At 45.0% G+C, this 26869-nt stretch overlaps 1 protein-coding gene across 2 annotated transcripts in view; it reads left to right on the top strand.

The window, feature by feature from the left end:
* The first annotated feature begins 4722 nt into the window (after positions 1-4722).
* LOC119372498 (DNA primase large subunit-like) overlaps positions 4723-26869 on the top strand; it is a 74965-nt gene continuing 52818 nt past the window's right edge. For both annotated transcript variants that reach the window (XM_049419764.1, XM_037642972.2), the window contains exons 1-9: positions 4723-4935; positions 5042-5157; positions 6275-6354; positions 8565-8685; positions 9227-9322; positions 12110-12388; positions 15341-15523; positions 16637-16763; positions 21894-21976. In XM_049419764.1, coding sequence (XP_049275721.1) covers positions 4776-4935; positions 5042-5157; positions 6275-6354; positions 8565-8685; positions 9227-9322; positions 12110-12388; positions 15341-15523; positions 16637-16763; positions 21894-21976 — 1245 coding nt within the window. In that variant the 5' untranslated portion in view covers positions 4723-4775. The remainder of the gene's footprint in view (positions 4936-5041; positions 5158-6274; positions 6355-8564; positions 8686-9226; positions 9323-12109; positions 12389-15340; positions 15524-16636; positions 16764-21893; positions 21977-26869) is intronic.

Below are 26869 nucleotides of genomic sequence, written 5' to 3'. Positions count from 1 at the left end.
AAAGTGCGACGAACGAAGGTTTTATATGCGAATAACTTTACCCATTCATTTGAATCGCTTAGCGATCTTTTTAATCGTCCAAGCTTACGGATGCTGATTTTGTTTAGAAAAGGTATACATCACTGTTAACAGAATTTTGTTAACTTCTATTATGAGATACACAACACAAATCTGTTGACTGAGCTGTATTTACTTGTACGCGTAAGGACGAACACATATCGCTTGGGAAATCAAAATGCACGATTAAGCGACCATAATTACCATAATATCGCGAATCAAGATTTTAAAGTGATTACCACGGGCCATCAATGCTACGAATCACGGGCTTCATCTCGTATATCGCAGTATGACAAAGCCATTGATGAGAGGCACATCTACAGTTAGTACGAAATATGAACTGCCTTTAGTTTCCACGCAACGGCTGGGCTGTTGTTCCAGGTACTTGTCTTAGACAAAACGCCTTTTTATCGTGTAGTTTTTATTTTCCATAAAACAAAAATGTGGAAATTAGCACGCACTAAAAGCAAAAGTAATGCAGCCTGAGTGCACCTGAGGCCCAACCTAAATAAAGACTATGCAGCGACCACTATACTCTATAAAAAGAAATTTATAGTAGTCTCAAGGATATGCGAAGCATTTATAAAGTGTGGTGTTAGTTATCGCCTCGCTGCATTTCGGCTGTTAACCTGTTCTGTGTTTCCTTACTATTATATTATTGATTGAACTATATGAAAGCGTGCTTCGAAAGTTCAGGTTTCGTATCTCCGTAAACTTCGGTGGTCGCTCAGGCGACGACGCCCTGCGCAAAAACTGCACACTCCCAGTTTTAAATGCACACATATACCGAATAAAGTGGACGGGAGATTGACCGCCGCCGTAGTTCGATCGGTAGAGCATCGATACGCGTTATTCGAAGGTTGCAAGTTCAGTCCCTGCCGGCGGCAAGTTTCTTAATTTCTTCACATTTATATCGCAATTACTACAAATATCCTCCCCTATACTTTCCTTCACTTGATCGTCGGTTAGTTCTCATTAATGTTGTGCCTTCATGTTGATCTAAAGCTAAAGTTGTCCCGCCCAGAGCCGTACCCAAGAATTTTTTTTCGGGGGGAGGGGTGGGGGGGTTGTGTGTAGAACGCCTAACTTTGGCGACTGGTGGTTGCTGTGAAGGCGTGTAAATATTTTGGTATCACCCGGAAAGTTAAAGCATGAAGAAATTTCGAGGGGGAGGGGGAGTCAGGACCTCCTCAGCTCTTGCCCCCCCCCCCCCTTCTTAGTTACTGCCCTGGTCCCGCCTTACGTTACCCGGGTATTTCCAATGGATCCGTATGTAAGATCCTGTCTGGGAAAGACATCATTCCGTTACGGGCAAATTTGCTGAATATATTGATCAATATACATGGCAGAGAAAGAAAAATGCAGTCGACTAGCTACCATAATAAAAGTGGTAAAGACATGTTGCGCACATAAAGAATAAACTCCCACTAACCGCAATTGAAAGAGTAAACATTCATAGCAGCATTGAAGATGCGATCAGCATTCGAAAACTATGTCAAAAGTCCGAAAAACGCGAATCAAACTTGCAATAAATGAAATATTCTAGAAGTTCCTCATGGCTCACATAAACCTACCGACAGGCCTATGCTTACATTGAACATTAGAACATCGCTTAATTGTCTAAGTTGGAGAGTAAATATAGTATGTTACTTTCGTTTTGTGTGCATTTGTAGACTGTAGGAATTGCAAGGTTTGATTAGCATGGTTCTTTGTAATTATAAGAGCACGTGGTCTAAAAAAACTATAGCGTAATTGACTGAGTGAACGACGAGGTGACGGCAACGCTTTGTTGGGGAAAGGCCACTGTGTAAGGTTCGAATCATGGTCCGCTCTTCAGCGCATATCTTGTATGAAAAACTTGCTCCTTGGGGAGTTTCAATCCCCCCCCCCCCGCTCTGAAAAATCTCAATTTTGCACGGCACAGATCGCACGCTTATCAAGCACCAAAGCGGGCAGAGATATTCTCGTCAAGCTTGGCCTGAACACTATTGTGGAAAGGGACAACGTCCAGCAGTTACCTAAAACCATTTTCGAATCAGTTACAGTGCTCCCCTTCCCGAGAAACGTACACCCGATCCACAATCACGGAAGAAGACTGGCCCGCGCCAGAGCCCTCGCGGCAGACGCAGCGAGGTTTCCTGACCAGACAGCTTTCGTGGATGCAGCGCACATACCGGGAAAACACGCCTACTCGGTAGTAGTAATTGACGGACACGGACGAACGCGTAACTCACTAACTCTTTACACCAAGAGGCCGGAGGTAGCCGAACAAGCAGCGATAGCACTAGCTCTCACAGACTCGAGCTTCACAACAGTATATAGCGACTCTAGAGCAGCCACTCGAGCTTTCGCAAAGGGCGGGATAAATAAGACGACGCTACGAATATTAGGCGGACACAAAATCACCGATCACTCCATCGTATGGTTTCCGGCACACATGGGCAGCTTAGGGGGCGGCCTGCGGAATCTCAACGAGACCGCACACGAGGCGGCGCGAGGACTCATCGACCGCGTCACTCCGGTTTCCCCCGATACACTCCATATTGAGTACAGGGATCAACTATACACTTATAACGAGATCACTAAACACTTTTATCTAGGCCGGCGAGAGTTTCCCCTCCCGAATAAGAAATTAACGCGCAGCCAGTCGGCAACGTTACGCTTGCTCCAGACTAACTCATACCCCAACCCCTGGCGAATGAAGCATATCGACCCAGACTACGACGGACAACATGTATGTGAACAGTGTCGTGAACGTGTAGACTTGAACCATATGCTATGTGGTTGTGCATCGAGTCACACTTACGCGAAGAACAAGGAAAAGTGGGACAAAGTGCTGAAAAGTGCTTCACTAGAAGATCAACTTCAGGCTGTCCAGGAGGCCCGCGAGGCGGCGGAGAGCTTCGGGCTCTCTGTCCCAACGTGGGAGATGCCCTCTGCACCTGGCACCTAGCCGAGTGTCCTTCAGGACCCCTTTTTGGGCAATAAAGTTTCACCACCACCACCACCACGCATACATGCGCACGCACACACGAACGTACATAAAGTGTGGTTGAACCACTCTCCCCGAAAAAAATTTCTAGCTACGCCCTGGGTCGCGAGCTTCCTTTATGTATAGTGCCGCATTGTAGCCCAACATATAACATCTATGTGTTTCCTCGCAAATTTTGAGAATGCACATGTTACCATCGCAGTTTGTCCTAAGTAGAATACACGTATTTGGAGTTATTATTTCACCGTATCCAATGCAGTAACAATTCGACCAGCAAAACCGAACAAATGTGCCGTGCAGGATGGGGGGTGTTCTACGTTCGATTCAGAAAAAGGTGCGCAGCACTTTCGTTCGATTCCGAGAATGTGCTACGCTGCACACAAACGAAGAGGTGGAGGCTGTGGCGCGCGCTGATCGAGCAGCGTCCATTCAGTGCAAGCGCCAACGTTTTAGCACGCGCTTAATTAAATTTGCAACTCGGAGGCACCACGGAACATCTTATCGATAAGTCGAGGGGTACATGGTGCCGCTGTGCTGCGTTGTAGCTCACTGAAGCTATACTTCAGATATTCCAGGGGCTAGGTGCAGCACACTGTGAATAAGTGCTGAAAATGCATATAAACTCGATTTAACCGAAAATGAAACCGAAACTGGCAGCATAATTTGGGATGCGATGCACCTAGGAAGTTTTTTTTTTTATATACCTTTGAGGTCCGACACTTCAATTTATTCCAAAAATAATACACAGTTGTAAAGATAGAGTTAGTGCAGCTTGTAAAACATCACGTCATTATTCCTTCAAACAACCCCGCAACCCCTTCCAATCTTTACGTAGTTGGAAGGGGTTGCTGTCTGCTGTCTGCTCAGGCAAAGTTTTGGTACAGAACTAAAAATTAGCAGAATGCATAAAAGAAACAAGTTTAAGGCTTGAACATAAAGGGAGAACCAAATGATAGCGGGTCAATAGAAAAGAAACTATGTATTGGATGGATGGATGGATGCTATGAGCGTCCCCTTTATAACGGGGCGGTGACATGTCTGCCACCATGCTCGAAGAAAAAGGAAAAACTTCCTTGTTTCATGCTGGCCTAATACCTTGTCTACATTGATTAAATCTATCTTATTATACCAAAAATATTTATAAATTCACGGTCTATCTCTCTGCCTCTTAAGGCAGAATGACCTTATTCCCCCCCCCCCCCCCCCCCCCATTATTTATTTTTGTACTTTATCTCTACTCTTCTGCCACCAATACTCTAACCGTCTCTTACTTATTTCTATCGCGGACGTGTTCAGCTTTCCATTGTTGTCCCTAAAACCCAAGGCTTCCTGTAGACTCGTGCCCACACGTATACCTGGGTGAATATCGCCACATTCAATCAGTACATGTTCCATCGTTTCCCTAGTTCCCCCGCAGCATGTACAGTGTTCGTCTTCGTTACTGAATCTCGCTTTATAGCTTCGCGTTCTAAGGCAGCCCGACCTTGCTTCAAACAGTAAAGCGCTTCCCCTTGAATTATCATAAAACCTTTCCCTCCTTATTTCGTTTTTTTTTTTCGTTTTTTTTACACTAACATACACTAACATACAGCGCCACCTCTAAAATGAGGTAATTTACAGCGCTTGAACAGGCCAGCGTAGACCAAGTTTTTGCGGGAAAAGTTTCGCGCGCATATGTTCGTGTGGTTAGTCTGCTGCTTTAGATTGCCCTGTTTAGCGCCTCGAAATGCAGTTTTCGGGCCATAAGAGACGACGGCACATCGCCGTCGGTGATCCGTTGGCCGAGTACGCTGGCCGGAAGACGCTTTTACACTTTTACAACACTCCTCCTGCCGACAACGTACAGCTGAGCGACTTCCAAGACATCGCCCTGGAAAGGCTCAAAGGTAACGTTTTTGAAGCGCGCTCTCTTTGAGCGTTTTCGCAGTATTTTTGCCATTGACGATACCGAATTTGTGGCTGATCGCGATGTAACTGTGTTTCTTCGCACAGTGCTGAAAGTTTTCGAGATCGCCGACGCAAAGTTCAACAACAAGCGCTCGCCGGACTACGCCAGCGCTGTGATGGACGACCTCCGAAAGCAGAAACTGAAAGCCTACGTCAGTCGGGTGAGGCTTTTGACGTTTCGTCGTACTGACCGACATTTGTTGAGACTAGCGCCAGCGGGCTGCAGTTGATCCTAGTTGTTGTAGCGGTCACCTGTTCATGGAGCACGTATGTGAGAGAATCGCAAACTATGGAATATCAGCAAGTCGAGTACACCCAGGTACTGCTTTACGAACAAAGTCTGGATGTGGTAAGTTTCATCGTAAAATATTGATTGATCGATTGTGATTCATCGGCGCGAGTAAGCTTCGCTTGCCGATGCCGAGTGTAGGTTTTCATTCACATGTAGCCATGTGTAGAGATCATGTGTGCGTTTCATTTAATCCCTTCGGTTGCACACGCTAAATTACCATGCCCCAAGCACGAAACCAAGCATAAATATTATTGTTTATTCGGTCGTGAAACGTTTTGGGTTATGTGCGTTGGGAAATTGGTTGACTTGCGCTATGTGAGGAACAATGAAGAAGGTGTAAACGTACGGCTTTTGATTTGGGCTGCTTACTGGCTCACCCCCCCCCCCCTCCCTCAATAGTTCTTTGATTAATGAAGAATCTCGTGGGTATTGCAGCTTGACTAGCACGTGCTAGCTTTATAGCGGGTTCACGTATCCCCATTTTTATTTTTCTGTTTTCAATGTTTTCCAAGCAAAGTTCTGAAATGGCTAACTGTTCTCGAATCGCGCTGCAAATAGCCTTCCTGTTTTGACGTCAGCAGTATTACTTCCGAGATCGTAGTGAGTCCGTTTTACTGCTCCCGAAGAGCCTCGGATCAAGCTTGTTTTTTTTTTTGTTCACTGACTTTGATTGGACCAAAGATGAAAGAAGTATGATAATTGTGAACCAGTAAAACACACCTTATTTTTCTTGTTTGCATTCTTGCCTGCCTTTCAAGCTGTTTATTTACAGAGGCAGCAAGAAGTGCTCTGGTGTACCAGTACGTGTTTAACTTTGCCACACTGATTGCAATGAATGTGGTTAACTTGGCAACTTTTTAGACAGTAATAGAGTTGGCACACCAGAAATTAATGAGAACATATCAGCAGCGAGGTTTCCAGTTGTTTCTCTCGTGCTTCTCTTTATAGCTACTCACGTTTAACTGGCTGTCCCTTGTCCTTTTCAGGTGACCGATGACAATGGCGCTGCTCTTGTACGGAAGGACAATCTGTCCTTTTTCATCCTCTTGCTCGCCTTCTGTGAAACGTAAGCGATTTCTTCCTTCTTTTTTTTTTTGGCACAACTAGTGGATTGATGTCATACAACTGCCTTGTAAAACTTTCTCGATGTTGGAAGCTAAGTTTGAGAACTGGTGTTCAAGAATTACTCATTGGTATACTTGGTACAAATACTGTGCTAGATCTATCGAAGGAAAAGTACTTACGTCCAATTCGTTCGTCTGCTTGACCTCTGTGTTGCATAAAATATGCAGTAGATTTTCTCTCAGCTGTTTGAAGCAAGGGTTCCACAGGAAATGCTCTGTTTTTCTGCTGAAGCCTTTATGATCGATTCTGGCCGATTGATTCCAGGGTCGTTCCATAGTTGCATCAGCTTTGACTTTGGCAACACTTGAGGACAACACAAGTGTGCTGCCTTGAAGATAAGCTTTTAATGGAAGCATTAATGGAGCTATTACCTTGAAAGAAAAAAATATTCTCGCCAATTCCGCACTTTTAAAACCATCTGACGGTGAAGCTGTCCTCCCTGTTTTTTTTTTTTTGGTCTTCAGGTTAAGCCACGTGCATCCTGGTTAATCATATGCTCATTCACAGCTGAGCTTGAATGCTATGGTAGCGTTCCATGTGCGGCCGTTGCCCGTTCCACTCGACCAAAAGGATTATTGCTATCACAGCTGTGCTAGAACGGAAGTTGCATTGCATGTGGTGCTGTGTATGGCATGCACAGCTGCGCTGGCAGTGTTCCGCAGCAGCCGTGGCTCTCGTAATGCTGTGTGCGAGAGCAGACAGTGCAGTACTGCGCGCGTCACACCCACAGAGTAAGATATCCCCATCAGCGGCGGTGTGTACGATTGTACACATCAACTTTGGAGGCGCGTCATGCACTGTGTGTTTCTTCAAATGATCAGAAAATAACAGCGCAAAAAATGGCGCGTCGTTTCTTGCACTGTTATTTTACAATCATGAACAACCAACTAGCCCGATTTATCGCCATTGTGAAGTTCTTCAAATGGCTTGAAACTCAGTGTGCACAATAATGCAGGCTTCCTGAGTGGACAGCTAGGGGTCATTTAACTTGGTTGTGCTGTGTATTGCTGCAGAGGGTCACTTTGCTGCAGACACTGCCATGCTCGACGATCGTTCGACGTGCCGCGTTCCAGGACCGACGTCAAGAGTATTTCTTTTTTGCTCGAAGTGAACACAACCAAAAAACAAACTGTGCATGCATTTTGGGCCTAATATTTGATTCTTTTTATGTAATGATTGAAGCTTACTGATTGCAGAATAATTAGATATTTAATGACGCGCTAATTAACATTAATTACTGAAACTCGCTCAAGACAACACATTCCTTCATTTTCTTTCTTGGAATGTAATACTGAGTGCCTTGGAATCATGCCATGCAAATTTCATGCATTTACAGACAGTGCATCATAATTCGCGCCTGAAGGGAATATACGGGGGTGGTGCCAGGGGATGTCGCTGGGGGGCCAGCTGCCCCCCTAAGATTTCTGCCTGCCCCCCTTTGCCCCCTCCCTAGAGCAAACATATCCAACACACACCGCCTAAGTTCCCAGCCTCCCTGCCCCCCTGTAGGAGCTCATATGTCGTAATTTCTCCCCCCTCCCTCCAGTAAAAAAATCCTGCCGCTGACTCCTCTCCAATTGGCCTACTTTCCGCTGACGCCATTCGTTATCCCCTTCTCACTCCCTCTCCCAATCCGAGCGAGCGTACACAAAGCTCCCTCTCGCCACTCGGTGAGGCGCAGCCCTTTCCACCAAACCTCATTCTCGCCCCTCAGATCACATGACCTGCATGACACCTACTGCTAATACTACTGCGACGATGACAGCACAAGGTAGACTAAAGCAGCTGCTGTAAATAGAAACCTTGTTATTTCTGGTCGTGTACAGCATCAGCATTGAATGACACTCGACTGATTCTCATCCTTTAGCTTACTTCGTTGGGCTGAAACGTTTGCTCACAGATGTTGGGTTGTATGTTGCATTTTACTTCATGCTTTTGTTGTTTGGGCCTGAAGGGCAGTGAAGGAACAGTAAGATGAACGAGGGCAAACTAAACAAAATGCTGTCACCCGTGACTTATTTCCACCAAGGCAACTCTGTTCTTTGTATTTTTTCTTTCCGGCCCCGCTTTACCATCCCTGCGCTTCTGTCTCATACTTGACTGTGTGCTGACAACCCCACATTAATTCATGACGCATGACTTCTCTTGCAGCCCAGCACAACGACGGTGGTTCATGAGCCAAGAGATGGACCTTTTCCGGTTTCGATTTCAAAACGAGAGTTCGGCTGGCATCCAGGCTTTTCTAAAGGACACCAACATGGAGTTCACACCCGTGAGTTTTGCTGCTTATCGACCAGTCTGAATTCACTTTGAACTTTAATGTGCGGCAGGTTTTACATGCGAATGGCAGGATGAGTTTATTATGGGCTGTGTATCCGGCAGTGTAGCACACATCTACACTGAGTAAGCACTATCAGTAATTAAAAATTGAAAAACCCTGATGCTTGGATTTGAACTCTGGGTCTCTAGTACTAAAGCCTGGTACTCTAATGACTGTTCCACTGGTGTATTTCACGTTAGACAGTTAGATGCCTTTCAGAAAATCCCGTGCCCAACCACGCACGCTCAAGTGCTTCCTGCATTTTTTGAAATGCTGATGGTTTCCTCAAGAATTTGCTTCGCGCAAGCTACTGCATTGAAGTGCTCAATGCATTTTCTCAATGCTGATGGAGTCTCGTTGAATCGCCATTATACTATTCGCATTTACAATGATAATGCACACTAATAAATTTCTGTCATAGTTTGGTTATTCATTGCTGCTATTGAATTTTGTGTGTCGTCAATAATTCTGAAAAGTGTGCCCACCTTTGCAGATATCTGCCGATGAGAAAGCCAAGTATTTTGAAGAGATAGTCGCCGCGTCACCAGACATGACCGCTGCAAAACTGGATGCCATGGATGTCTACAAGGTATGATGAAGAACTTTTTGTTGTTGCGAATAAATTAAGCATTCTCTTTTAACGAAAATTACGTTTCGCGCACCTTTGAATTGAAAACCATTTCGAAGGCAAGAGTGCCACTATTGCGTATAAAAGGTGGAGAAAGTGAATGGTAAAGTATATTGCAGGATGCTGTTCCTTCTTTTGTATGTGCACATACGTTCTCCTGTCTTTAAAGGTACCTTTAACATTGATTGCCTTATTATTTTAAACGATCAGCAGCTGAAACCTCATTCTTTACCACAGTAGCAACACACTTGCTGCTGCAGCACCCCTGCATTTACCAGAATCTAGGCTATCCCCATTCCATTTGTTTTTGTGCCCATGAAAATTCACTCAAAAAAAGAGAGAGAGGGGGGGGGGTGTTTAGTTTCAAGACTCGTAATATGGCTCAATGTGTGATTGAGAAATGGAGCTTTTGTTGGAATAAAATAAAAAATTGGCAGTTTTAATTAAAGTGAGTTCACACAGTTAAAACACCTTTGTTCTGGTAAATCTTACCACCGCCACGTTCACTTACAGCCATTCACTAACTAGCTTGCTTGATTGTACAGTTATTGTTGCCAGGGCAGTGTCATTTGTTTGCTTTTTTTTGTTATTACAATTATTTGTAACATAACTTATGTTTTCTGCTTTTCATTTTTAATATTTATGAATATGGTGGTCCTTTTTTTTTGGCTGCTATGAAAAGGACTTTGCCACAGTTATGTCTGGTAAGAAACAAGCTTCCTACACTTAAAAGTACGCACTGTTGTTACAGTGGTTGCGGTGCTCGGCTGCTGACCTGAAGGTCACGAGTTCGATCCTGGCCACAGCAGTTGCATTTTGATAGAGGCGAAATACTAGAGGCCCATATACTGTGTGACGCCAGTGCATGTTAAAGGGATAATGAACATTGCAACAAAAAACAACAAATACATCGAAATTTCACTCTGAAGACACAACTGTTCCGATAAACAGAGTTTATTTTACATATTTTTGAACAGTTGGCTGTATTTTCGGAGGATTGACCACGTGTAGCGGCAGCACGCCAGTGCGAGCCATGATATCAGTCACCGCGCTGAATGCAGGGTGCATGTTTCCCTGTCCTGCTGCTTACCTTTTTCCACCTCTCGTTCATATTGTCACATGGTCGTGACGTTGACGAAGGCAACAGTGGACACGTTCAAGACTAAACTTTTTATTTAGGCGAACTTGTGCCATAAAAATGAAAGGACAAGGTGGAAGCAATTCACGCTGTACACTGATAGCGGTGAACAGAGCATTGGCCGTCGATAACTTGATCTGCGGTAAGGCGCATCGGTATTCATACATGTGGCATCGAACATTGGAGCCTTATCGACGGTGGCCGCCATAGTTCTAGAATGAACTCAACTGTTTGCATTTGCATGCTCAAGCCTATCAGAAAATTCTGAAATAATTTGGAAGGTGCCCAGACATTCGCGCACCTTTGTGCAAGGCAGTTGTTATACGTGTAACAGACCAGTACATAAAAATAACAAAAGAAGCACGTGTGGCAATACCCCACCTTCCCCCTTCCTCAAAGGTGCTGAGATGTGCCCCACCCCTTAGGGGCTACACCCCACCTGGAGGCATTTTTCGCTGCAGGTGCCATTCGTTGTGATTCTAATAACCGTAGTGGGAGCTGAGTGGGTCGAGAGATGCGGGTGACCACTGGCATGGTTGGCATGCCCGTTTCTGGTGACATGAAACTGCACCTGTCGTAGTTCACGGTGTGGCCACTAGACACGGCAGTTTGTGAAGAACGTATTAGATTCATTATTTTCTGCTAGTTTCTGTCTGAAATGAAAGTTGTGTCTACCAATTTCAGCACCCAACCTTTCAGTTTGGCTGAAAATCTTGGCAGCAAAAATTTTGTTCAGTATCGCTTTAAACAACGCCAGATACTCAAAATTTCCAGAGCTATCTATTACGGTGGGCCTTGTAATCATATAGTGGTGTTGGTGCATAAAACTTCAGATATTACTATTAGTACACGAAAAAAATTAATTGCAGTAGTATTGCAGCAGTATTGCAGTAGTAAATTCTTGAGGAATTTCTTGACAGATTTCTTTGATAAAGGATGCACTTCATCCTTATCAAAATGTGGCAGTCGTGACAAAGAACTGAACTTCTGACCTTGGGTTTAGCAGCACAATATCCTACCCACTGTGTCACCTTGGCAAGTAAACATAAAGTAGGGGACTACTATCTACATATGTACAGTGGAGAGGCTTTAGCCGGGTACAACTTAAAAAGGCGAGAACAGTCCCACCCAGATTACTAAAGCATGGCAGCTGATTGTCCCTGTGGCTAAAGAAATCCGCATGTCCTCTGTCAGGTGATTGGTGGCTGTTGGGCTCATGACGTTGGTCTAGAGTGCACGTTCATTGTTGCAGGCTTGTGTGCATGTGCCATTAAGGTGGACATGTCATTGCCTTGTATAGTCAGGCACAATTTAAGAAGTCTGGTAAGGCCCTGCCCAAATGACTGAAGCGTGGTAGCCGATCGCCTCCACTACCAGAGAAATACTCCCGCTAATGCACTCTGCAATGTTCTCCGAAATCGGGGTCACTGGACGTCCAGCTCATGACATCAGTCTGGAGTACACACCCATTGGTGCAAGCTTGCATGCTTTCACCTTTGAGGAGGAAATGCCGCAGACTTCTAAAGTTGTACCCAGCTATAAATTTTAATTGCTTGTAGTTCGCTCGCAAATTGACGTCCTCCATCCTGGTCCCTTGTTTTGCCACACAGGTGTCCTTCCTCGAAGTACTTCCTCTGGTGGCGGACCGAACGGTGTACCTGCGACAAGGCGAGGCATACGTTCCGAGTGAGTACCTCATCACGCTGGTCGAGTCGCAGTACCGGGCGCATCTGTCCCACATGCTGGCGCAGACGACGCGGACCTTCCACCGCCTCGAAGAGGACGAGCGCATTTTGCCCATTCTGCGTGCCCTGGCCAACTTCGATGCGGGCAGTGGATTCGACGCCTCACGGCCCTCGGATTCGGTCACCCCCGAAATGATCGACCAGGTGTGTACCACACGAGTGGCCCTGCTTATTTTCACCAAATTACTAAGCTCGACGTCAAACGTTGAACCAAAGTGACGCTATTGGTGAATCTTCAGGAACGAGTTAGATCAATAAAGCAGAAGTGTAAATGTGAAACCTCTGACATATAATCTCAGTCCTATTTGTAAGATCACACAACTGATGTCAATCAGGAACCCTGCTACTAATCTAGCTCAATTAAGAATAGAGTACGCTGATCATGAGGACAAAACCCATCTACAGTGAGCACCAGTGGAGTTGCACACGTTTGATAATCGAAGCATGGCCCTTGCTCATTTCGCTCTTTCCTTCGCTACACTATGTTCATCCGCTAGTCTCGCCACCTCTCCGTGTGACCCTCCTCGCCATGTGAAGAGAAAGAGCAGGGGGCACATGCACCTCTTAGCAGACAGACAATTTCTTGTTTGCCTGCACGACAGCGTCCGGAGCAAAGAGAGGCAAGATGAGTACGTTATAGAAAAGCTTATCAAATGCGGAAGTGTGCCACGATCGATGCTACAGCTCCACCATTTTTCAGACAGGAACAGCAACAAGGAGGAGGAGAAGCCTAACATTAATGAACTACTACTCGGTGCAGAGTCTGTGCGTAGTCGCAAAACCAAGCCAAATATATCTTTCGCTTGTGAAAACTAGGTTTAAGGGGTTAAATTTAAAAAAGGGGAGCCAATTTTTTCGTCAACTGTGAAGCTTTCTTTCTTGAAAAATCCAAATGGAATTTCTTTGTAGCTTTGTGCTACGAACAAGTGGTTGTCAATTTCACTTTTCATAGCATTGACACTGTGGCTTGCTTGCTTGCTTGTTTGTTTGCATCGTCGCCTTCCCCTCTCTTTCACCACAGAAAGAATAAGAATGGGCTGAAGCTGACACGGCAGTAATTACCACACCATGACTGGCAGCTTAGGGCTGTCTTTGAAAAATGTGCAATCACCGGGTGCTACTGGTTCCAACTTATGGGGTAGAAACTTCCATGTTAGCTGAGGAGAAACCTGAAAATTTGAGGAACATGCAGTAAGTGATGGAGCCAAAACATTTCAGGCATAACATTTAGTCACAGTAAGACAGCGGTGTGGATTGAGCAATAAATGGGGTAGTCGATGTTGTAGGCAGGCAGGCCATTGCAAAGGGCTGATAACCGGTGATCTACGACAGTGATTCAATAGGTACAAAGGGAAGGGTTGCACAATGTAGGAGTGCCCAGATATTGCTAGCTCAACAAAATTATGAAGTTTGCATGTATAAAACGTGCTTGGCTAGTGCAAGACTGTGTTAATTGGAGATTGCTTGGAGATGCCTTCATTCTGCAGTTACGCACCATAGCCTGATGATGATTTGTAATAGGCTCCAAGTAAATTTTCACTGTGCCTTTGTAACCGTTTCCGTACCATGGGGAAATTAGCTGTTTTTGTACTGGTCGAACTGCACAGTGGGACTAGACACGAAGAGAAAGGCAAGACAAACGAGCGCAATATCGCAATGTCTTGCCTTTCTCTTCGTGTCTCGTCCCACTGCGCAGTTCGACCAGAATGAACCTGTACCAGCTCGCCCAACTCTCCACGCTGGTTTTGTACGTCTGAGTTAAGAATTTTTTTGTGGTACAGCTACTGCGTTTACAGTGTCAGGCAGTATGTCATTCACGTAACAGGCACTTGTCCTGCACCTAAATTTTATGTGCACGAGCATTTGTTAAATTTCAACCCTATCAAGTCTGGCCACCACAGCCGGAATTGCACCCACTACCCTGAGCTTAGTGGCATAGGCCCACAGCCACGAAGTTGATGTGCAGGCAAGTGGAAGTAGTGATGATTGATCACTATGATTTGTTTTGGGAGCTTCGCTTTGTGTTGACAATTTAGCAAAGTTGCTTTCATGGAAACTTGAACATCATTGTGTGCATGTGATTGCTATAAGCGATGCAGTAGACCTCTTCTAATATGTTTTTCACGGGGCGGTGATAAAAAAATGCAGTAGCTGGAGAATGTGTAACATAGACATGTGGTTAAAATGTGAAAAAAAAGTGCTGCTATGTTATAAAAGAGACTCATTGCATACAGCTCTACCTGAGAAGAATTTGTTCTCGAGTTTTAGGCTTAAGGAAGTCTGATGCATGTGTGGTGCTTCTTTCTTGCCTCTGCCACTACCAAAGCTTTCTTTGAGTACTTGAGTGGCCTTGTGGCAGTCCATATTGTCAAACTCATTAACCTACCGCCTCACCACATCCAGCGAACAACATTTCACAACGTATCAAGTGGGAACATTGCGGGAACAATGTGTGAAAAGGGAATTCTAATACAAAGCTGTCTGTAGATGTCTTGCTGGGACCAGACACCAGAAACGTTATATACACAGAAAAACATGTAACTGAGGAATGTATAAGTTGTGCCCTGCTGTACGTAAAACTTCGCTTTTCTGTGGCCTCTTCATATTTGCCATTCTGTAGGTACATGATAAGCAGACCATAGGCATGCGCAGGGTTCTTCCATTAGAGGGAGCCAAGTTTCAACAGTGTCGTCGGCGTCTCGTGCCCTCTTCTTCCTTTGATCGAGCTCAAAATAAAACAGGCTCCACAATGGATGTAAAAATGAAATTGATGTGAAAGAATGCTCCTCACAACAACCTTCCTTTGGTTTCCAGCTCTCTCAGGGTAAAGTTGTGAACTAAAAAGTTCTTGGTATGCAACATCAGGGGTCCTTGGCCGCCATATTGCCAAAACTTGTGGCCCATGATCCTGCACTTAAAGAATGACGGGGTAGGTCCAACTGGGTGAAGGCATTGGGCTGACTTGGCGCCCCCGTCAGTTGATTAGCGGTGGAGGGGGGCTGCCCGCCCTGCTCCCATTGTGTGCATGCCTATGTAGCAGATGTTAACTTCATGTACAGAAATGTAAATGACGCCACTTTCCGTTCTTGCTTACAGCTGTGCAAGGAGTCGTTCCCGATGTGCATGAAAGCGATGCACTCCGCGCTGCGGACGAACCACCACCTTCGACATGCGGCCCGTATGCAGTATGGCCTATTCCTGAAAGGCATTGGTCTTGGCCTTCAGGATGCTTTGCGCTTCTGGAGGGAGGAGTTCTCCAAGCATGTTGGCGTTGAGAATGTAAGTGCTTCGTTTCTATTAAAAGTATACAATGCGTGTGTGTGTGCATCTGTGGATGTCTCTTACACAAATTTCTAAAAGAATTGGCGCTGAGCAACAATCACAATTTGACCTGCCTGTTCAAGTGGATTGCTTGAAGGGGCTAACATATTTGTACTTGCATGACAGACTGCAATGTCCATGTGGCTAATTAAAAGTATTTGCTAGTTATACCTTTCATTTCTAAATTAACACTAAGAATTCTGTAAGTTATTGAGTAATTACACCTACAGAAATTATAGAACGATGCTATCCTTCAAGGCATTGTTGCCAACAGTGCATCCGCAATGCGGCACTCGGAAGAGTTCATCTGTTAAATGTAATTTATTGTTTTCAACAAACAACTTCACCCTCGTGTGAACACTGTAGCTACTGTCAATGTCGTGAGTGGGCCTAAACAAAGTTATCTGACATGAAGAGAACATGTGAATTGGACTACAACATAGCTTAATTAAGCTGTTGCATTGTCTAAGAATGGCAGACAAAAGTTCAACAGCTGTTAAAATGTATGTTGCCGATATACCAATTAATTTGAAATTCGGGTCACTTTTGGGAGTTCAGAATCATCACTTACATGGTGGTGTCACAAACGCATGATGTCTTATTATTGAAACGATTTAATAACCATTGTTTTCGATATGTGACACCAACACAGCTCCCTGAAATTTGGTGAAATTTAAGAATCAAAAGTGGTCCAGTACACCAATAAATTTGGAGCCACCTGTGAGGTACACCTGTGATGGTGTACCTCACAGGTGTGACAATATGCGAGCTGAATTTGTTGAACAATCTGTGACTTCGTTTGAGCTTCAACAAAGACCGCAAGTTATATGCGAAGAAGCAGTCTGAACGGCCACTTCAGTACAGGGCTCCATAGTAACAGTACCGAGCATCTGTCCAATACAAAAAAATGGACCACCTGCCTCACAGTAGGCTGACACAGTGTCATACATGCTTCTAGATGAGATGCGCACTGATGTTGTTATGGTCTGCAAATTGATTCTTCAAGTCTCACTGCATTGTGGTATGGCTGAACAAACAACATGTGTTGTCCCTGCCTGGCTTCTTGCGCAGTTTGACAAGAAGTACAGCTACAACATCCGGCACAACTATGGCACAGAAGGCAAGCGTGCCAACTACACGCCTTACAGCTGCAACCGCATAATCTCTGGCATACCGCCAGGCCCCGGTGAATGTCACGGTGTGTTTCCACTTCCTGTTTTCTTCCTGCTGTCTCCCTGCTGGGTGTGTTCCAATTCATTAGTCAGTAACCGTATTACTGTTCCAGTTTGGATGTATACTGCCCCAAGGATGTATGATAGCTGATGTATGATAGCCTCAAGAAGGCATCATGGTCTGCAGTATGTGAGATTATAGTCACGTACAACTTAAGAAGGCAGGAGAGGCCCTGCCCAGGTGACCAAAGTATGGAAGCTGATTTCCTCCACGACTAAAAAAATAGCCTTGCTCATGTACTCGGCAATGTTCTTCGGTGGCGGTGTCACCGACCGTGGGTCTATGACATCAGTCTTAGAGTGCACACGGTCACCGGTGAATTGTTGGGTGCATCCACCTTTGAGATGCAAATGCTGCTGCCTTCTAAAGTTCTACCCAACTATAGACTGAACTAGTTTGCAATTGATTGTGAAAAAATAAAGCACGGCAGCGGATGACAGACAAGAAATGGGTTAGGGACGGGTGCAGTCTCCGTTCCCCATTCTTTAGTCCTTCAGTCACGGTTGCGATGTTTTCTTTTTCTTTTTTGTTTTTATAATCCTTTATTGAGGTCGACAATTTTAAATACTTGGAAGTCAAGATTACCAATTGACTGTCATTGACGATGTTTGCTCTTTGGCTTCTAGAAAACTGGGATTTCTTAGGCAAAAATTCAACAATGCGTCATCCTAGATAAAAATTCTTGCCTACAACTCTTTTATTCGATCCCGTCTAAAGTACGCAAACATGGCCGGTGACTCATATTTTGTAAAGGATATTTATAAGCTAGAAATGGTCCAAACGAGAGCAGTTATATTCACCTATAACACCTATCACAATCTTGATTCGCCTTTGTCACTGATGGCTACTAACAACATTCCACTCCTGAAACAGCGTAGAACTTTCGCCAGGCTCAAGTTTCTTTTCTTGTGCCGTATTAGGCGGTTTGACATTGATCCATGTAAATACTCTACACCCACTTCTTCCAAGCAGACCAGACATAATCACAATCATGATCTGTCGCCTTGCTTCGCAGGTACTAACCTTTACAAATGCTTGTTTCTTTTCACGAACCATTAATGAATGGAATGCACTGCCTTCAAATTTTTTTTCCAGAACGCAACTTTCCCGACGTTGCACTATATGGACCTTGTTGGCAATAAACAGCTTTCACTTTTCACAGTGATGCATTGATTATCTCGCTCACCCTCTGAACTTCATTATCATGCGCAAGCAGAGTTTACGCCCAATCAAACTGGCACTGATGTAGTGTGAGTACCCGCCAATAGGGATAGTGTGCTCAAGTTTGCTGAGGGGCCGATCGAAAGACAAAGCTTGCTGCACTGTGCAGTCTGAGCACAGTTGTTCTTTTTTTGACGGCTTTGTGACTATGTCTGGTAGTTACTTTTGAAAGAACACTAAAGTGAGACAGTGAATCAGTTGACAATGATAAATTGCACTATGAGAACTATAATGTCATTAATTTCACCATCATAGAGAGGTTTATTAATAGAGGAGAAAATCAAGGTCAGAATTTCATTCTTAGATTTTGCACCGAAATCACTGCACGTGACGACACAGGTTTCAAAGTCTATTTCTTGTGTTTTGGCGACATCGGCTGAATGAAATTTCCTGAAACTTGGTGTGTTGGGTCTCTAGCCCCCTCTGAGGACAACGTACTTCATTTTTACTGATTAGGAACTACGTAGGACCTAGTACATGCCGTCAAAATCTACGATGTCACAGCGATTGGTACAGGAATTTCAAGGTGGCATTGCTACCCACATTTTCTTTTTGCACTTTTTCTAGCATGCAAGGCGTCTTCTTGCAGCAAGCATGGTGATTTTGGAATTGTGTAAAAGTAATTTGCTAATATGAGAAAAATGGTTTTAGAGTGCAGCTCTTAGGCGCCCATTCTTGTGTTGATCGACATCGCCGTCGCTTTCGGTGGCGTAATCGTGCAAATGAGTACTACCACAGGAATTGGGTAAGCCCCACTACCATGTACAGCAGCTGTGAGTGTCAAATGAAAACGAAGCATGTGCCACAGGAAAGACTATACAGGTGTCATGTCGGGCAAGGAATTGCGCTAACCTATGTAATATAACGTGGTAGAAGAGTAAAATAACAACCAGTCATCGCATAATGCTAATCGCGCAATGAGTGTGTGGTTTAATGCTTCCCACCCACTGCAAAGTGCTCGCCATTATCGTCATCAGCCACTTGCAGCATCAACAAAATGCACGTAATACCTTACAGATGTGCAAAGGGTACCTCTCTTATCTGCAGAAGGATGAATAATGGCGTAGTGGGTGCTGTCCTACTTCACAAAAATTATGATTTATGGCGTAGTCGATACCTTGCGGAAAAGCCGAAACTTGAACACAGTTGGCCTTGCCCCAGCACAAAGCTGCGCTCAGAGTTCACATTAGGCAGTATCGTATCGTCCGTGAATTTTTAGGGGCGAAGCTCCTAAAGCCGTGGCTCTGTCCCTCCTAGCTCGTACGTGACCGCCTATGCCGCGCATACGTGCCAGTGGTGATGGCAACGAAGCAGCGCGAGTGTTCTTGGCCCAGCGCAGGGACGAAGAAGACGTTGCAGTTCTTTCTCTGATCGATAAAGCGTGTTTGTTTGTCGTGCTCCGTGTCCTCGTCGATCCCACGTCGTTACACTGGTGGAGGTGCGGGGTAAGCTTCATGCTTGGCACTCCATCGCGGAGCCGACAATCGAGCCTGGAATCGCCACCACGTGTCGAAACACCGGTCCACCGATTCAGTCGCCATCTGCTAGTCGCCGTCATGACCGTGTACCTCGCACCCAACCTGTCTATCGGGGACGTCAAGTCGTTTGTAGACGCTGCGTTACGTGACTACAGTCGAGCCCGACTATATCGAACCCGTTTATATCAAATTATCCCGTATATCGAACAATTTCTAAACACGGTATATTTACATTGAGAATATATAGCAAAAGTTACCGTTACATCGAACGAAAATAGCAACGACAACCGATATATCAAACTCCATGTGCCTCAAAAGTGCCCCAGCAAGTTGGCTTTCCCTCGCGGTGGCGGGGAAAACGGCCGGCGCCACCCTAGAAAAAGTGGTTTAGACCCGGCTGTGCACAGGCGAACACCCCCCTGCAAAAAATGATCCTGGCCTGCTTGTAGAGCTTACAGCCAATCAGAGGCCGTCGTGCTTTCTCTGAGGTGCGGAGGCGGTACAAGTGAGCGCCATTTTTTCTTTATGCTTGCGTGCCTGCTGCTGCCTCTTTTCCTCGAGTCCTCATTCAGCGTGGTCCGTGCTGGTGGTGTTGCCTGTTAGCGCTCTGTGAACTTTCTTGGCGCGCTGTCGTCATGGCTTCTGCAAAGAGGCAGACTTTCCCGTTCGCCACGAAACTCGAAATCATAAATCGAGTCGAGTGCGGTGAGAAGTCTGACGTCACCGCCACGTACGGATCGACATTCGACGAGTTCGTCAGTGCGGACGATGATGTCGCCATCACGGGCCAGCTACAAGATGAGGACTACGTTGCAGACGTCGTGCCGACCACGAGCCAAAGCGACAGCAATAAGGAAATTGACGATGGCCCGTTGCCTACATCCTCCGAAGTGATTAGTGCACTTGCGTTGGTCCGGCGCGATTGCGTGAATATGGAAGGCTGCTCCGACTCGTTGGACAACATGGAGGCGTGCGTGCTCACAGGCAGCGAAGTCGTTGAAACAGAAGAAAATCCAGGACTATTTTGTTCCAGAGTAGGGACTACTTTTCTTATAGGTATGTGCCTTTGTGTCATCAAATTCTATAGCGGGCCTATATCTAATTATGCCATATATCGAACTAATAAACGTTTTTTGGCGAGTTCGATATACCCGAGTTCGACTGTACGACAACAAGTACAAGAACCGTCCGTTTGTGCTGGTTGGGGACTTCAACGTGGACCTCATTGCTAATGACTGGATCGTGCAGCACATGCTTTCCAAATACGCACTCAGATGTATCCATATGCAACCTACCACGATCCGAGGGACGTGCATAGACTTAGTGTTTGCAAACTTCCCACTGCAGCCAGTACAAGAACCTCTCTCGCCTCATTTCACGGACCATAAGGCCGTCATCAAGAAGGAACCTCGCAATCCAGCCGCCATGACAACGACGAAATGAAAAGAACAAACGAAGAAACGAAACAAACGAACAAGAACAAAATAAAAGTTGTCTTTGTATAATATACGCACAGTCTTACGTCTTTCTAATGATGTAATGGGCTAACTTTCACGGGAGAGTTACGGTTTACCGATGATCTCCCCCTCTTGAGCTTCACCCACTTATCATCATTCATTCCGTGGATATGGCGTGATTTTTTTCCCTTTAGTGTCCTTTTAAACAACTTTTATCCGATCTGCAGCACATAATGGCGTGGCCACTAGGCTGAGTTGGTCACATTTGACGCATTATGACTTATTAACAACTCAAATAATGAAGCATTTTCTTGTGCACAATGGTAGACAACATCATTGAATTGAATTGAATTTACAAGAAAGCTTATATAACAGTCAATATGCACAGTTTTATTATCCTCAGTTTAACTTGTCTGCAGCAATAAATTCCTGAAATACAGGCATATTGTGCCATTTAACGTGTTTGTGATTTTTTTAAAGTCTTTCCACAGTAAAGGGACATAAAATGCTTATAAGATTGCATTTCACATGTTTTTCGATTGGAACAAATATTGTGACAAGGAAATGAAGTTTTCTCACGAGGTGCGCTCAAAGTTCAGAAATTGCAAAATTGGCGAAAATGTGTTTTTTGCAGCCAAAAGTTGTATATTTCTTGTTGGCGAAAAAGATTATTTTTTTTTTACAGAACTGACTTCGAAATCATTGTGCAGGGTCTAAAACTTGTGCATAGAGTAAATTTCGTAAATATCGGGAATGATGACCTGAACCTCGCATTTGTTCTTATCTGGACTCATCCTAATCCAAGAAATAGAAAATTTGGCCAAATTTACGATCCCCATTGCCACGCCCCCCATCAATGCACTTACTTAAAACGTTGAGCTCGATTCTTGCATGCATATCTTTTGTTGTCAACATGATCCTGTTGTGTCATATTTGTAGGCTGCCCTTTCAAGCACTGTGATCGTACACAGCTTCAAGAAAGGCTTAAGAATGAAGGAGTCAAGGACGCTGACTTGAAAGAGGTAAGGAGGAGGCCAGCTTTGCCTATTTATTGAAACCGAGGTAAAAATGTGCAGGGGATGGAACACAAGTAGGCGACGTAGCCTGGACTAGCACAGACTAACAACAGTTATTATTCTGCGCTTGTCCTGTCTACTTCTACCCATATTCCACTCCCTGCATAGTTTTTAACTCAGTGTCAATGTTTTACCAACTACACCCCCAACACACTTGAATTTTCCTATTCAATTTCATAAACGCCGCGTTTCTATTTGCTTTGCTCCAAATCATCTTCTATGGGCATCAAACACTTTACTTATAGTAGCAGCCGCACTGTGTAGCCCAACGAGCAAGGGATTTGGTTTGTTCCAAAGTTCACAGATTTAAGGTGGGGGTTCCACTGCAGTGTAGTTTCATTCTGAGCCGCCAGAAGACGCCACCAAGTCACGTTTGGAAAAAAGAGAGGAAAATGCGCTCTCCGGCCGTCGCGACAGCGAAGAGCCTCTCCCTGCTGCAACTAATCCACTCTTTTCAGGGGCACCGCTGCTCCTTTGAAAAGTTTCAGATGTGCTTCACGCCCCCCCCCCCCCCCTTCCCGCCCGCTCCCCCCCCCCCCAAAGAAAAAAAAAAGCACGGCCCAGAGAGCCTTCGTACTCCCATGCCACTGTCTAGAAAAGAGGTGTCTCTTTCTCCTGGTAGTATAACTATTTACGCGCCGCTGCCGCAAGGGCTGCTTTTTTTTTTCTCCCCTTCAACGACGCCTCTTTCTATCTCTCCTTCTGTGATGACCCTCGCTCACTTGTCCCTGTCCCCAGCGGTGCGGTTCTTTTCACGGGAGGAACAATTGCGCTGCAAACCGCTCACGTGGGCTGCCTGGCCAGCTGCTCTCCGTGACATACAGTGCCGAAATGCGGGTTTGGGTGACAAACTCTATCGCGGAGGTCACATCACAAGCGAACCATGAGACATCACATCCTTCCGTGTACAGTGTACTTATGTAAATAATCCCTCTGTCGCTGTCGTTTACTCCTACCTCATTTACTGATTGTCACTACTCAGTCATCTGCTTGAGCTAGACAGCGGTCATCATAATAAACTCTCCTTTTTCTTTGTTCCATTTCTATGTACTTCCTCAAGTAAACAGCCACTTACGTCTACCACTCTATATGCCGTTACACACCCTGACACAATCGATCTATGTACTAAAGATTTTATTTCTCTCGAGAAAGAATTGACAGCAATATTTTGTAGAGAGAACGCTATAATTATGCAGTAATTATTCTCCAAATAATTGTGGTGACATGAGGGCTTCTATTCACAAATTATGAATTATTTGCAAATGCTCAGGGAAGTTCTGTTCGCGTACACACACACACATATATATAGAAAAGTGAAAAAAAAAACACGTGTGCGAAGCAATTTTATTTACGTTTCACTGGAGGTCTAAGCTTCATCAGATAAAGCTCGGACCCCGAGCGGAACGTAAATAAAATTGCTTCGCACGCGTGTCTGACTTTTCTGAGAATCTTTTACCGAACCTAGAAACCGTGCGTCTTTTCTGAGTGTTATATATATATATATATATATATATATATATATATATATATATATATATATTTGCGCAGTAGAATTGACAGCAATCTTTCTGCGCCAAAAGTATGCAGAAGACATCGTTGTCACTGCAATTGTGCTGGAACGTGAGACATGGTGGTCTGACAGGAAGAAAAAGAAAGAATAAAGACGAGACTGCCTCCAGGATAGCATTCAACTCTGTCCCGTTGTCAAAACTCTGCCGTTTGTGATACCCTGTAGAGGGTCGTGACGCTATTTCTGCGGCCCTTGTTGGGAACACGGCACAGTTTTACCCTGACCTGCAACACGGGGTGTAAGCAAACTCGTATGTACTCCTTCCTTCCCCCATGGAAGAAACGCGCCCAGTGGTTGTGTGTAACACCTCCACCCCCCCCCTCCTCCCCTCATTATACCCGACACAACTTCTCGTTCGTCTGTAGAAGACAAATTCTATTTGACTAGCTGTGCTCTTCCTTCACCGTGTAACATAAGCTTCCGAATGTAACCTAAGCTTCGAATGTTCGAAAGACGGGTAGTTTGGCAATTGCGTGCTACAACGCTGCCGCTCTGACCCACGGTGTCAAACCCGTGCTAACTGCCTAAGCAGCACAGTTTTCCCTGCTATACGTACCGTCATTTATTTCATTTGAATTGAAACTTCAGCAGAGTAGTATCAATTCATCTTTTGGTTGATGCAGCATTTATTTATCATGTTACCGTGTGCAAAGCATCAGACGAACCGCAAAACCATTTCTATGACAGAGCTGAAGCAATTACGTCTTGAGCGACATATATGCGTGGCATGAATGGTCCTGGTGCGTTATTCTCTTGTCGGGGGAACGACTTCTCTATTCGCGTAGCTATTTCAATAGGATTTTGATTTTCAATAAAGTTCGTTACAATAACATGATGAGTGGTCGTTTCACCCAAATTGTCAGTAATTGACAGCAAGCTGGCGCTGATCGAAGCGTAGACGGCCTAACAGCCGGAGACGCACAGTGCGGTAGTCCGAGGTCCGTCTTCGGCGGAAACTCGGCGTCACGGCCTTTCCTGGGGCACAAAGGCGCCATGTGTCGCATTACCGCTTCGGCACCAGCGACAATGGTGTTGTTTCGAGCAATTGCAACCATGCACCTCCTGGTGCATGAGAAACAGCCGGCGTCTTCCTTATCGCCGCAAAGTGAGGCGGCTGCCTTTATTCCGTCCCGGCCCCCGAGGCAAAGGGTGGCTCGCCGATTGCAACAACTCTTGGAAAAAAAAGGTCGGCATATTCACTGACTAAATGCTAACCGTTTACTTGTCACAAAATACACTAGCCTCTTAGTAAGTGAAGGTAGTAAAATGCAGGCTAGTGGAACTTGCTACCTAGTTAGTGAGTGAATAGTACTAGCTCGAATGGCTAGTCCATTACTAAGTTGTTAGTAACCGCGCTAACAACTCAATTAGAGGCTTACGCCTATTTTGTTTATATGTGCGTGTGCATTGCCATATAAAGGTGATTCTATTACAAAAGTACCTAAAGGACTAAAAAAACGAAGTGGCATTGTCCTCGTACATTAACGAATGGCCGCTAATTACTTCATGTAATTACCGTGGTAAGTACACAAAGCAACATACATAGAGGCATGAATTGATCACGAATGAGAAAACACACGCAAGTGCACACACAGAATAGCAAGACTTTTACGTAGCTGATATCTACACTCTAAGCCAAAAATGGAAAAAACGAGAGTAACTGCCGGTTTTAGTCCTAAAGACCAACTGTTACTCCCCAAGAAGACCAACTGGAACAAGATGGCTGACATGGCTCAAGTTGGGGGAGTAAGCGTTTAGGGTTAGGTTGGAAGGGAGCAACAGAAGGACGAACGGCAACAGTTTCTCTCGGCGCGCAACCGCTGCTCTCCTGCAGGACGCACCCAGTATCGGTCGATGCATGGGCCACATTTTCTTGCGGGCTGGCATAAGGAAACTAGTTTTTGTAAACTGAACAGAGAGATACGCACGCTAATAGGGACATTTGGCTTGTACGTAAACTTTTTAATGTTACCGTGTTACCGGAACACATGCTTTAGAAAGGTTTTACCTCCCCGTACGTAAACGGATACCTTTACGTTTGAATAAACCATGAGATGTTGATGGTAACGGCATTTAAATTATATTTAATTTATATAAGATTGTATAACCGCTGCAGAAATATCTCGAGGGGTTTTTAGCGTAGAATACCGGGTTATCCGACGATGGTGTCGCCATCTTGTGACGCTTCGTGCAACCATAGTCGTGGACATGTTTGTTTTCGCCTAGTGTTTTAGAGGAAAAAAAATGATTGAAAAGGTAACTCATTCGTAATAATGCCGCGGCAAGGCATTTACACCAGAAGTGGAACGCACGATGTTTCTGAAATAACAATTTTTTGCTTGCCTGCTTCATCTTGTTCCCGCTAGATGGCGTCACCTATCCAGCCTGTCGGGGTATTTATGTCAAGGCTTCTCACGTTTTTACCGCTTCGGTATTCTAATTCTAGGTCACTCTAGTGACTCTAGCCGCTGAAACAAAGTGATCGCAATTACCGCTCGCACTTCGGCTTATTTTTACTCGGCGGCTGGAGCCTCGGCAAAGCGGGTATCGCGAGTAGCCGCGAACGAATGTGGATTTTCGAGATAGGGCCGTAAACGTAAAGCGAATCCGGAGAGTAGTTCACGTTCCGTAAAGGCCCGCGTATGCGCAGATTCGTTCCGGCAACTCGTAACACGGTAACGTAAAGCTAAAAGCCCACAGTACAAGCTAAAATCGCCCAATAAAAGGCATGGTTGCACTAGAACGCCAGCACCTGAAGCTGTTGTCGTCGCAAGTCAAATGGCGTATTTGCGTATAACATTTGGCATAAATATATAGCCTGAGAGTGTAGCAATAAAATGCGAAGCTTCGCGAGACTCCGTGTATACTTCGCGACAAACAAGCGGTTGAGAGAAGTACACAGTTGATAGACTTTACATTTGCGGTTTTATGCTGACAACGAGACTGACAGCGAGCTAACGCCGCTGCCTCCCCTACCCCCTCATCTCTACCTTGTCACTGGCTGATTTTGGCGGGAGGACAGTTATCGCAATCGGGTCCGGTAGTTTGAATTTGTGTTTAATCTCAGAGCAAACGGACGTTATCAGCTCGGGTGGTGTTGTCTTTTCAAAGGGGAGGCGACTCTTCCGCAAAAAATAATATTATTAATATTGATATTGATAATAATAACAATGATAATAAAGAAGAAGAAAACACACCTCCGGGCAAAAAAGAAAAAAAGAAAAAACTGGCCTTTTAGCTAGCGCAAAGGGAGCACGGCAAAGCCTGTG

The sequence above is a fragment of the Rhipicephalus sanguineus genome, chromosome 10 (assembly GCF_013339695.2).
Source record: "Rhipicephalus sanguineus isolate Rsan-2018 chromosome 10, BIME_Rsan_1.4, whole genome shotgun sequence".
Classification (NCBI taxonomy): domain Eukaryota; kingdom Metazoa; phylum Arthropoda; class Arachnida; order Ixodida; family Ixodidae; genus Rhipicephalus; species Rhipicephalus sanguineus.
This window is presented reverse-complemented; position numbering and strand designations above follow the sequence as displayed.